This window comes from Pocillopora verrucosa, chromosome 8 (assembly GCF_036669915.1).
Source record: "Pocillopora verrucosa isolate sample1 chromosome 8, ASM3666991v2, whole genome shotgun sequence".
Taxonomy (NCBI): domain Eukaryota; kingdom Metazoa; phylum Cnidaria; class Anthozoa; order Scleractinia; family Pocilloporidae; genus Pocillopora; species Pocillopora verrucosa.
The window spans coordinates 16,909,932-16,923,486 of record NC_089319.1 but is presented as its reverse complement, the minus strand read 5'-3'; the positions used below and the strand labels follow the sequence as shown (position 1 = coordinate 16,923,486).

At 39.3% G+C, this 13,555-nt stretch overlaps 1 protein-coding gene across 1 annotated transcript; it reads left to right on the top strand.

The window, feature by feature from the left end:
- On the top strand, window positions 1-12,540 carry LOC131776701 (signal peptide, CUB and EGF-like domain-containing protein 2). Its single transcript, XM_059092932.2, has 9 exons — window positions 1-573; window positions 854-1,516; window positions 6,363-6,485; window positions 7,232-7,357; window positions 7,677-8,162; window positions 8,919-9,080; window positions 9,843-10,196; window positions 11,261-11,340; window positions 11,684-12,540. Exons 1-9 carry the CDS (start codon window positions 513-515, stop codon window positions 11,834-11,836), a joined length of 2,208 nt encoding a protein of 735 aa, XP_058948915.2. The 5' UTR covers window positions 1-512; the 3' UTR covers window positions 11,837-12,540.
- Window positions 12,541-13,555: the final 1,015 nt, after the last annotated feature.

Here is a 13,555-nt window from a genome sequence, read left to right as displayed (position 1 = left end):
GTTAAAATGAATCAATTTTCCGGCGATGAAGTTCAACAGTGTCGCGGTCTAAGTTTACAAAGTACTCTCAGCTAAACTGCTTAGGATCGCGTGAAATTTACAAATTGACGCCAAAAAAACTGGTCACCTGATCCGCCGAAGGACTGACCGCAGTATAAGTTTCGCTGAGATGTCTACACTTCATTAAGGGAATATATACAAATTCTCTTGTGAAGAGCGTTAACTGATTCACGTCAACAGCATTCGACACGTAGCTATTCAACTGCTGATTATCCTGACGGACGGAAAGAAGACGGTGAACTTTTAACAGGCAGTGGTAGCAGCTCATCCCGTTCAATCTGCGTCGTGGAATCCACTTATTTTTGAACCGGCGTTGGGCCGATTTTAAGTCTTATTTATCCGAGATTTGCATTTAAGCCTTCAATTAACAAATTGCCTTGGATTCAAAGCCGACAACAGAAGCTCCAACGTTTCTAAAGAGCTCTCAGTTTTGAAAGCAAGTTGGTTGCACAATGAAATCTTTTCTCTTCCTTTCACAGATTATCATTGTCTTACTGCTGTTCCATATAAAAGGTTTGAATGTCCTGTTGTTTAGGGGGCGCTTCTAACTATCTGAACGTTCTCATTAGACGGTTTGCTATTGTGTTGCCTCTTTTTGCTTTTCATGCGGCTGAGCACAGATGTCCAGCCAAATGCTGTGTTTGTCCGGCAGTTGTGTAATAAAACAGCATCTGTTTCCACTTGCTTGTCGAGCGAACGTGAAATGACTTGCTTCTGAGCATGAAGCATTGTTCAGCTGGACTATTAACTCTACTTATTACATGCATTGCTTACGCTCGTCGTTACAATTCAGTCCTACAGGGCGCTAACAAGCTGGAAGTGGAGTTAGATCTTCAGTCAGGCCGAGTGATACCCTCAGTCCATGCTGCTAAATCTCAGGTAAGCTTCATCGTCCAGCCCACTGCTGCTTCCCAACCGGATCGTTGCGATGGTCAAGCAGTCGTGCGTCTGGACTTCAACGGACCGTTCAAGAAGGCCAAAATCGAACTTATCTATGGTGAAGAACCTCGTCTTTGGACTGCAACCATATCAAATGTCCCAACAAGCTATGGCTTCGGTTCGAACTTCAACTACTCAAGCAATTGCGCAACGGCTGAAATATTCAACCACCAATTTCGAGTCTACAGTAACAAGCTACCTGGCTTTAGGTTTGACTCCCAAAATGGAAATTCTTTGATGGTTACAGAGGACGAAGTTGTGGAAAATGGAGCCAATATGACAATCGACATCGCGAATGAAGCAATAACCTGGGAAACGCAATATGTTAATTCTTCCAGCTACTTCCACATCAAAAACAATCGATACCTTTTTTCACTCTCAGGACAAAAGCCAACGTTCGGTCCACCCTCAGACGGATATATCTATGCGGGGTTCAACCGAGTTCCCTACGGGAATTTTCACAATGGATCAGGTCTTTGTAGGGTTCGCATCACATTCAAGCGGGATTTGGGCAAAGGTAAGATAAAGATGACGCCATTTTTAACATTTTATTTCAGGTGGTAAGACGCGCGCAACGAGCTCAATATGAAGATGTTTTGGGTTGTCCGCTGAGTGTGGATTATCAGTAAATTGCTCATTTCTTTGTTTACTTTACCAAAACGTTTCGCGGATAGGAGGAATATGTTTTGCGTGGGAGGAATTTAAATTAGCAAGGACGTGTTAATTTGTAGCGATTGATAAGCGTGCAGCCCTCCACTCAAAGTTTTCAACGTTTGAATTGAATCCCGCGGATGAACTTTGCCATTTTGCTCAAACCCAGATGTCTGAGGGTGATGTGTTATTAAGATAGTTCTAGCGTTATGCTGTTTTATTTATCGCACTCTGTTGGCTTTTGATTGCATACTTGTCCAGCCAGCACTGAAAATATTTTGTTGTTCACACAACGTTTGTTTGACGAATTGCTTTCAGCGCGTGCTAAAAGAAAGTATCGATTTTTTTCCTTCTATTAATTTTGATCTATTACATTTTTGCACCGTTTATGAACGGGAAAAAATTTCGCTAAATGTTCTGTGACCTTGCCTCACGCAAAGTTTCTCGTCCTCACGCTGTTTTTTGGTCGGCATTACAAGCTATTTCTGGCTCCAGACAAATCCATGTCGCTTAAACATCACTCCAACTTTAGTGACCACTTACATATTTAGGATGCTAAAACTTGAAATGATAACACATTGAGACAGTTCCATAGTTTTTCCACAAAAGAGGCCGTCCCTCATCTGAACAACAACTTCCGGCAGAAAACACGTTTTTGGCGAGAAATTTCCGACAGAATTTGCCAAAAGAAACCGCCTGCAAAAATAGCATATTAAAACCCCACTTGGTGACAAGGAGAAAGAAATCAATACTGTGTTAGATATACAAATTAAAACTGGCCCTTTGAATTCCGCCAAGGACAAGCCTCTCGTGATCAAGAATTTACCAACAGTTTCATTGTAAGGACCCATTTCGCGTTTTAACCGGTGAAGTTTTGTTCGGGACTCTAATCTGAAAATAAAAGTCTTCATTATTACATTTCGTACCCAGGAAATCCAATACAGAGACAAAATTACATTTTAAAATGGTTATTTTCTTTGCCATTATGTTCTACTTAGCGGTATCGAAAACTAAGACGCACTGTAAGTTTACCTTACTAATCATTTTCCCAGATTTCATGTCAGCTTGACAGAAAGCAGACTACGGCGCATTCCAACTTGGTAAAGTGATTACTCTTCATTACACAAAAAACACACAACAATTTTCAAAGTTCATTCTGACATCACCATGTACTGATAGCTACCCAACTATATTAAATCTTCATACCGCAGTTATATCACGATGAAATTTCTAATCGCAATTATTAAGCTGTTTGCGTAGAGGAAATCAGAAGAGATTTACATGACAAATTTTTTTGTTTTGTTTTTTTTTTCTCGTTTAAGTTGCGTTTTGCGTAATTCTTGGAGTCTTCCTCGGATAAGGTCAGCGAAGGAATCTATCTTGACTTTATTTACCATTCCTTTGATGTCATTTTTCAAGTGCTTTGTTATTCCCGTTTCCGTCCATTTTTCATCTCAAGATATTAATAGTTCGATGACATCCTGCTCTCAGTTTCATGTGATTCTTTGAAGGCATTGATGTGGTTAAAACTTAAAGGCTCCTCTGGTTAAAAATCATGAGTCCATTCTGAAAGGCCAATATGAAGAAGACGGTCTATCGTTTTAATGAGAATCTACAAAAAGACACTCACGGGAGATATTTACTTATAACATGGATAGCATCTTTCGAGACAGTTACGAGCATACCGATTCGTCAACCGAATACACAGATCACATAATTTGGAAAGAATTCATAAAGAAAGTTAGTTCATACATCGGCATAAACTCCATGACAAAAAGAGCAAAAAAATTATCTTTAGAGAGATGTTAGACCACTCTTTGCGGGACTTTTGAAAGTTTTTTTATGTTTTAAGTCTTTTCAAACTTAACGAGGAAATCCAAGGACACTGTCCATATACACTTGGGTGTAAATTTGAAAGGATACATACTTGACATGAAACGCGAGCAAACTGAGCAGAAAGGAGACAAGATTTGGAAGAAATTTTAAATTTCGAGTGTTCTTCCCTTTCAAATCATAGGTATCTCGGTGCTTTTTAAAGTCAATAAGTTTTTAAACCCAATAAAACCTACAGCTAGAAATATGTTACACTTGACCTACGAAGCCGAAATGATTATGGTGATAAAAAATAAATAAATAATGGAAATGATCCATTGGACGTGTAAGATGATTTTAGAGTGTTCTCAGAATTGTAAAAATTATACATTTCAATGGATCCTGTAGCCACTTGCTTAAGACGTTTGCAATGTTGTTTTTATTCTTTTGGAAAAAAAAGTCGAATGATCTATCATTGTTTATGTTACACATAAACTAGCTCATCGCATTGTGTCTCTGTGACTCAGTGGTAGAGCATGGGGGTACGGAATGCGAGGGTCAGAGGTTTGTTTATTTCTGATAGGGACTCGGAATTCTATCTTCGCCTCAAGCCCGTGGCAAGACGAAAAAACATGATATGTCTACGTCAAATTTTTGGTAGGTTAGACACCTTAGGGCCTGAAATACACAGCTTAGTCCGGAAGGTTACCAGAGAAAACAAGTTTTATTTGATGTCAAGATCAAACTCCAGCTCCCGAGACACTTACAGGATTTTATGCTCTCAGTTGTTTTGAGATACTAGATACCTGAAAAGTACAGGGAAATAGAGAAGAGTGAAAATGCGCGGAACATTGCGCGCCTCATGCGAATTATCACGACCTCATTAACATGCGACGCGTGCTTATTTTATGATTCATTCGCCACCCGTGCGGAATGTAATGAAGTCGCTTTATCATTTAACGCTGTATCAACTTTATCACTGCTTAAATGCCGGTTACCTTATGGCAGAGATGAGATACTTAATCTTGCTTATGTCTCAACAGCGCCAGCATTGTTGCGCCGGTAAGACTGAATAACACTTGACATACACTGGCGGATGGTGAATGAAACTGGAAGACGATAAAAATTGATTTCTCCGTGAAATCCAGTGTTAAAAGTAAAGCTAGAAATACCGTGAAGGTTGTATGACTGAAAAAGCGTGGGGGTTAACGCTCAGAAGCTGAAAAATAAATGCTTAGATCATTTGCTTTTTCCTTGACGGTTCATCAGCATCACTGATCGGTTTGAAGTAAGACATTTGTAATACGAGGTACCTTCATTCTTCAAAGACTTCATTCTTCAAAGACATCAAAGACATCTCTGGGTAGATTGATCAGAATAGTTTGGCAACCGACCATATTCAAATTAGTATTCAGTTCACGTGCGAACTGAATTTTCAATTTATTTGATGCCTTAACAAGTTAAAAGCTAACTGAGTTCCCTCTGAACATCATCTAATTGTGGTAATGGTGGATATCTTGAAGCAACAGGCTCGAAAAATTGGCAGTTCGTGGTATCGATGAATAGTAAAAAACCAACATTTAGAACATAAAACAGGATTCAAAACTCATTAGTGCCGCTGCAGCCGTGGCTCTCTTTTCACTCCGAAGATAAAGATTTTTTATTTCAGACAAAGCGTGCCTCAGGCTAGGGATAAATTCCAAAACGGCGCAACAAAGGGGAACGAACACACTGGGTGGTACAACGGTCCAACAGTTATCTGCGTTTTAACTCTTATCAAAAAAAATATCCTCGCCGTACGAAACTGCTCCCTTCTCTAAGAGTACCACAAAGATTACTAAAGTTGAAGTGGCTCTACTTAAAATCAAAACTTCTCTGAAGTGGAGCGTTTTGTGTTTCCAATGGTTTGCGAAATCGGGAGTTAAATTACAGGCCTTCGGTTCGAGTTATCGGACGGTTTAAAAGGACAGTTTGCTTAATCAGGACTTAACATCATGATCAGACAAACGCCAACGCTCACGCGACGTTTCCTCGTAGTAAGGAATCTTTTCGTGTCATCTGGCTCGAGTTTAGTAGATAACATCGGTTCGTTGTCGATTTGATAGCGAAAGCCTCTTTATTTTGGCGTTTGGAAAAGCTTCTTTCTGAGCACCCGCCAATGAGGTCTAAACCCAGCGCCGGTGTCCAGACTAAACGAATAAGCGCTTGAGGTACTAAGAAAGCTGACCTGTCGTTTAATCACTCCCGATGACATCAGTTAATTTTCACTCCACCGACATAAGTGAATAGCTATCCATGTGACAATCAAAACTGCAATGAAAAAACTTGAGAAATCAGAGTAAATGGAATAAATGTCAATGATTAGAGTCAGATTTCACAAATGTTGCCCATTTTTGCAGGTGATTGGAGCATGTTAGTTGTAGAAATTGTGAGTCGGCCAACTCTCCGCTCAATTTTCAATAGTAGTTGCACTTTTCACCTCTAAGTGCGATACACTCAAAAAAATCCAAGTTATAATGGAGGCGTAGCACTTCAAGTAAGCACAAGCTAAGAACAAGGGATTGAAATTACAGTATTTTAGTGTACAGAGCACAATGTGTTTGTCAGTCTGTCTGACTTTAACGACCTCTTCACTTCGTCCTAACGACAACCTTAGTGAGACACTTTGCTTTGTTTGAAAAAGAAGAACATATGCGTTCGTATCTTCCCTTCAACATGGCCTGTTTCCCCATACGCGCGCACACACGCATGCATTTGCTTCAACTTAGTATTCCGTAATTTCAAAGTTGGAGTCATGTGGCTCGCGGCCATTGGCCAAAATCCTAATTGAGTTTTGTTTGTTAACAAATTGAATCGACGAAGACTTTCCTAGTAACAATTCTGCTTTTTTCCTGCTGCAGATTCACCTTGTGCGACCGGCAATCATGATTGCCATAAATTTGCTGAATGCCACCCAGTCAAGCGTTCATTATTCAAATGCATCTGTAAGCCAGGTTACCTTGGCGACGGGCGGAAATGTAAAGGTAACAATATTCTTAGTATTAAGAGGAAAGCAACGTTATTCTTCGCAGAAATATTATAAATGCATTAATATGCGACTGTAGTGAAGTTTAGAATTTGTATGCTTCGCATCTAAGGCTTTCTAGAGTAATAAAGACGTCCATGATATTCCACGAGCGCACGTTGGATGTGAGATGGGCCGAGCAGGCTATAATCATCTTATATCCTGTAAGCGAGAGTGGAATAATTATTTTATCAAAAACGCCCCGAAACATGGATAAATCTTCCCAACTTACTTTGTAAGAACAAACAGAATGTTACAATGTGTAAATTAGGGTCTTGATATTCGCAGGAAAGTCAAGAATTCAAGTTAAAGAAAGTGATAAAACTTTTGAGTCTGTAAAACATGTTCGACAGAAACTTCTGTCATCTTCAGTTAATTATTGTAGAAAGCGTTGGAAGTTGAATTATATAGTAAGTAGAACAATGCTAATTATGATAAATGGTGACAACAAGAAAAGTGGTAAAGCATGAAAGTGTGAGAATTGAAATCTAAAATTATCCTTTGAATTCTCACACTTTCATGTTTTACCTCTTTTCTTGTTGCCACTATTTATCATAGTTAGCACTGTTCTACTTATACTATAATTCAACTTCCAACGCTTTGTATAGGAATTAACTGAAGATGACAGAAGTTTCTGTCGAAACATGTTTTACTGACTCAAAAGTTTTGTCACTTTCTTTAAATTTTATATTTCTTTGTGTTCAGAGTTTGATCCATGTTCTGCAAACAATGGAGGCTGTCAGCACCTTTGCCGGCGGAATTCGAACGGACACGCTTCATGCAGCTGTAATGAGGGCTTTCACTTACACCCGAACAAAAGAGATTGTCTGGGTAAGCTGCGGAGATCCTTTTGAGTTGTTCCTTCATTTACTTTCCTCTTTCAAATTATTTTCCCTCTTGCGAATCCTGAGGTATAAGGCTGAGTCTGCACTCGAGGGGGCCCACTCGGCCGGAGCTATTTATCCCAGTTTCATCAGCATGAAGAGATTACGAGCATCACTACTCCCCAGACTTCTCTACGCGGAGTCCAACGCACTAACCATAAGAGCACTACGTCACCCACATCCAGAGGATACCTCGGTATAAATCCTTATACTGAAAGAGAAGAGAGAGTATTTCTGCTAAAACAGAGTTTTTTTTCTTTCCATAGCCACAGAGGAAGTCAGAAAGAGAATAAGAATCAAGATGGCGGAAGCCTTGCCCTGCAAATCGAAGGATATCAAAGATCACATTGTTAGCAAATTTCATACAAAGCTTTTGAGTCTGGATGCTTGTAATTTTCCTTGCAAGATTTACAAGCCGTTTTTGCGTTGCCGTCCAAAGGATGGGGATCGTCTTGTGGTGTCCGTATATTTTGACATCGAACTTCATCAAAATGTGATCTCACCTTCGAAATTTTGTAATATCACATGCGCGCGATGTCAGATGGAGGACAGATTACAAAAACTGATCGCCGAGCTTCGAGGGCTCACTAATGGCTACAAATTAAACGTGACGCTATATGACAAGACGTTTACTTTCGCTAGAAATACTCTGCGAATTTCAAAAGAGAGGGAAGAGAAGGAGAAAGAAGAAAAAGGGAAGGAAGAGGGTGATCAGTGCTACAAGACAGCAAGGAAAAAATTTAAGCGGCAAGGTGTGCAATATGATTAACTAGCTCGAACCAATGTTTGTATCTAAGCAACTACGCACCAACCTACCGACCTACCTACCCCTCCCCTAACCCAACATTAATCCTAACTTGTCATCCGTTAGCTGTCGTTGGGTTGGGGGAACTGACATTGATCCACTGACTCGTAACAACTTTAAGTCCCTATGGTTTTAGAGACGAAAATACTGAGCCAAAAATTATCATCTGCAAGGCTAAAACACTTTTAATATGTGATATGAGCATCCTTAAGGCATAAAAGGGCTCACGCTCAACAACTAAAAGTAACAACTTGAATAACAAATAAGAGAAGCAAAGGGCACAATATCTGTGCATTGATTGAGTAATCCATATAAAACAAGACTTCACTGAAACTCAAGTAGAGCCCTTTTTAATCAAGGGTGGTCAAACCAAAACCAAAGCGATCAAAACAGCCAAACATAGGAAGGAAATATCACGAGGGGTCTATGAGAACTAAAGACGAAAAAAAAATCAAAGCGCGGGAGAACGCGAGCGACCGAGTCGCGATTAGCTTTAGTTTTGAATCTGATTGGTACGTTGAGTAAGTCACGCGAGTTTTTTTGAGTCAATCACAAAACAAAGTGGAACAAAAAGAGAGCAACCCCGGATTACTTTCGCCACTCAATTGAAAATGGCTCCAACGTTTTACTTTAAAGCTATCCCAGCTGAGTTGAGATGCATTCGACTCGGAAATAATTTTTTTAACCCTGTTCATTTTTGCAGCTCGCTGTCAGCCTGGAAAGTACTATGACATTTACCTGCGCAAATGTATGAACTGCTCAAGAGGATCCTACCAACCTAACAGATCAGAGAACTTTTGTTTCCGTTGCCCTGACAACAAGACGACACTATATGCAGGAGCTAGCGATATCTCACAGTGTATAGGTAAATGTGATGCTTATAAACTCCAGAGGGCAAAGGAATTCTGAAGGGAAACACAGTGTCGTTTGAACGAGATGGATTTTTAGAGCTTCTTTATAGCAATGAATCTCGAGATCTTTTAATATCCATGAAACCATCTGCATGTAGTTTAATAAACAAAGTAAGATTTATTTTAAAAATGCCATAATTAAGTGAAGAGGGAGGGAAGAGTGGAGTGCTCTCCACTTGGTACAGTGATATCACCTTTAGATGGCATACATGCAACCAAGGACCGGTTATCACTTCTTGCCAGAGGCGACGACTGATCTCCCCTTCATCCCCCTAAAAACCATATGGTCCACAGTGAGTCCTACACTCCCCGCCCCCAACCGGGCGATAAAAATGGCTCAAGGTCCTCTCTTACTGGCAGTTAATTGGCAATCAATTTTCTATAGTCACCTCTTAATACTCTGTTGGCGACGGCTGATCCCCTCTCCACCCCCCACCCCCCCATAAAACCATGTGTTCCCCAATAAATCCTCCACTCCCCCCTCCGAAAAAAAACAGGCGATAGAAAATGGCTGGCCCCTTACTTACTCTTTCTATAAAGTGTTTACTTATCATTAACTGAAAGTCACACAGATCTGCTTAAATTATTTGCATTCATGATAGAGTTCTTTCCCAAAATAACTGGAGATGAGGTTTTGAAAAATTTGAATTCAGTCCAGGAGATTATCTTACTAGGTAATTTATCAGTTAACTAACTAACTTATTGTTAATTTTTAGATACAATTTGTGGTGGAAATTTAACATCGATGTCAGGTGTAATCACATCACCAAACCACCCCGATCCCTACCCCAAAGGGATCGAGTGTGTCTGGAACATACGATGTCCCGAAGGTCGAGGCTTACTTCTACTTATACCAAACATATCATTACCGCTGACCATGGATTGCTCAGATCATCTAATCATGCGCAAAAATGCCAGCCCATTTTCAAAGACTACCTACTACGCATGCGAGTCTTATGATAACCCTGTGGCTTTTATCTCGAGAAGCAAGGATCTCTATGTCAAGTTTACCTCCAAAAGCACCAACGAAATGGCCGAAGGGTTTAAGATTTTCTACGTTACATTTCAAGGTAGATGGTTTTCTTTATGAGACAAGCATTGTTTTGGTTTTTGGTCTTTGGTTTGTTATGTTTTTTTTTGTTTTTGTCCATTTTCGAGCAATTTTTAATTTAGTTGCGAAAGTAATCAGAGTTTGTTTTGATTTTGCATTATTTTGGTCTGTGATTGGTCCATCTCGCCATCTTCTTAACCAATCAGACACAATACGAAAACCAGTCGTGAATTGGCCGCCCTTGTTTTCCCATCATCATTAGCCATGAGTGCTCATTGGCTAATGATGATGTCACCCCTTCGTTATGATAAGCTTTTGTGATTACTTTTTGCTGGTCAATTGGAAACTACTCTATCATCATCTTTTAATTACGAATAATTCTTTCTTGGCCTTGCAAATTTTTCGAGCGGGAGAAAGTGCCATTCGCTCTAAATCGTAATGACTTCTTGATATAATTTTGTAAATGTTGTTAGGAAGGGTGCAGACGACAAATCGTTCTTTTATTGCTGAACGAAATGTAAAATGCAAAATTGTTCGACGCAAATAGGAAGTAAGCATTAAGTGTAAAATGCACGAAAAATTATCTTCTGCATTTTTGTTAAAATGGGAATTTTTTTGCGTCTTCATTTTGGATCCTTGGACGTCTCAGGGCTGCTACTGTTGTCTGTACTGTTCCCCTCAGGAGTCCTAGGAACTGAAAGCGTCACTTATTGATTACTTTAACCCTTTAAATCCCATGAGTGACCAAGATAGAATTTCTCCTTACAATATCAATACAATATCAATCAGATAAGTGATGAGAATAAAGAGAACTATCAATTTGGGGACAATAAGTTGATTCAATACTAAATTCTCGGAACTAGCATTATAAGAATTGTGTGGTTGGCAGTAAGGAAAATGACAAATTTGATCTGGGAGTTAAAGGGTTAACGGCACTGTAGAACGAAGTACATTTCGAAATGATGATATTTCAGGAGCTTGAGATTGTTTCAAATGATTTCAAGGAATATTCTTTTCACATGTCATTTATACGCTTTTGGCGGAAACTTATTCTAACAGTGCGTTTTCATTTTTCTTTGGTAGAGAAATACAGATCTTTGGTGAAGTCTATTGTTCAAGACGGCAAGTTATATGGAAACAGCAGTCTTCGCAAAATATTACAGGTAAGTCATGTCCGCGGAAAGCCGTGGCTGCTAAAAAGCATTGTTATAGTTTTCAGCTCAATTTCTGATGGTGTCACGTGGGTAAAAGTTCAGTCTGTAATCAAGCCTAGTGGCCAATCCACCCGGAGCTTACCCCGACTCTCATAGTGATAAAATGCTACTCCCTGTTCGTACTTGACGAGGTTAGACGAGGTTGCATCGGAGCTCTCCGTATACGTAGCAACCTCAAAAACCAAGATTTCTACACGCATCATCTGGTTTCCTCCCTAAAATGCTTGAACTGTTGAAATAATAATGTGGTCTTTGTCGGATGTTCATTTTGTTTTTTTGTTTTTTTCCTCAGGACGAGAGTCTCATCACGCAAATTCTTGACATCATGGTTCACCCTCACAAGTTTTTTTATTTGCCCAAAAACGCAAAGAACAAACTCCCAGAGTTTTATTCCTTCGTCGAAAAGAAAGTAGAGGCTAAGTTGAATCTTAAACCTTACAAGTAAAGAAAATATATTTTTTCAGAAGAATTGTCCAACACGACATAAGCAAAAGGGACCTTTATCAGTCAGGAAGGCAGCGCTGAGTAAGACTTTTAGTTAAGATTTCGCGGTTAAGATATGTACAAAATTTTCAAACGCACGTGCTAAGCTATTGTTACCCCCTTTAGATCTAGTGTTTTGCCACGCCCTCGTTGTCTTCGTTGTCGGGATTTGGACAGAATGCAAATGCTGTTTTTAACAGGGTATGACGCATTAATAAGAGTAATATTAACGTAACGATACTAAACGACAAAGTATGCTTCGAAACTGTCGATAGTATTTTAAGTTTTGTAGTACCGTTTAAATGTCTCTCTAAGTGGTAGACAAATACTTAGCCTTTGTCATTTATGTTACTATCTAGATTTGTCGTCGTCATTGGTATTGTTTGCGTTAGTAAATAACAACCATGCGCAAATTAAAACTGAATTCGTAGGATATTATCGATAAGAGGTTATAAGAATCTCAAGACTTATTTTATTGGTTTGTAAGTAAAATGCGACCCGGTGACATACAAATATATATACTTAATAATTGATTAAAAAAAAACAACAATGGTGATTCGTAATCATGACCACGCCCATGAAGATAATATCGACATTAAAATAAGCGATGTTATTTCATAGTCACGGGCGTAAGAGAAAGCACTAAATAAATCGGTTATGGGCCAATCTCGAAAGTTTTCGTTAATCTGCAGAGCGCACGCAGTAAGTGAAATGATGAACCCTTGATCAGGGACCGCGCAGCAAGTTTTTGAGTGGGGGGGGGAAGTATTTTTGCAAAAATGGTGGGGGGGGGGACACTTAAGCCCCCCTAGCCCTCCCTCTGCGTGGTCCCTGTTGATAAGCATCTAATTTCTCCTTACAATATTACCCCTGAATCAAACATTATATCACGGTCACGAGAAGAGAATAAAGGAAACGATCACGAACTCAAGACGCTCCTGATCATTAGACAAATTCTCCTTGTAAGAACCATAGGAAATGTATAGAAAACAGTATGGAGAATATATATACTGATATTAGGGGAGTAAATGGGCAAAGGGAAAAGATTCTATGTTCAAACGTTAGGGATAATTTTATGGCAAGGACTCTAGTGACATGAAATTGTTACAGTTCTTGATAGAAGCTGCTTATACTGACGTTTGTTGAGTTCAAATTTAGCCCAATGACAATAGAAGGTGGTGACTACGTTAACCCTTTGTAAAATTAGTCTTTCAATTCATCTCTTGCTGATTTTCATCCAGTTTAAACCGGTTTAACTGAACGTATGATTTTGATGGTGTGAATGGTGCATAAAAAGTCTCCTCCCTTTCCATTTCTTCGTTTTACTATTTCAAATGTATTGAATATGATATTTTCAAAATTAGTTCAATTGTTATTAGAGAAACGATTGTAACACATCGAGCAATTTTTCTCATCCGAGGAATCAATGATTATCTATCGCTTGGGGAAGGGTCGTATAACCCCTTTCCATTCTAAAACAAAGCTGTTGTCTTAAAGGCAATCTGTTGTTGGCCATTGTCTTTTTTATCCAAGAACTGTATGCATGTTGAAGGACAAGGTAGTATATGAAACTTGTCAAATAAAATTTGATCATAGTAGCACTTAAATTCTTTTGAATTCTTACCCAACTTCAATGAAGGAATTTGGATTCTCCTCTCAGAGTCGAAAGCAGTCGAGAAAA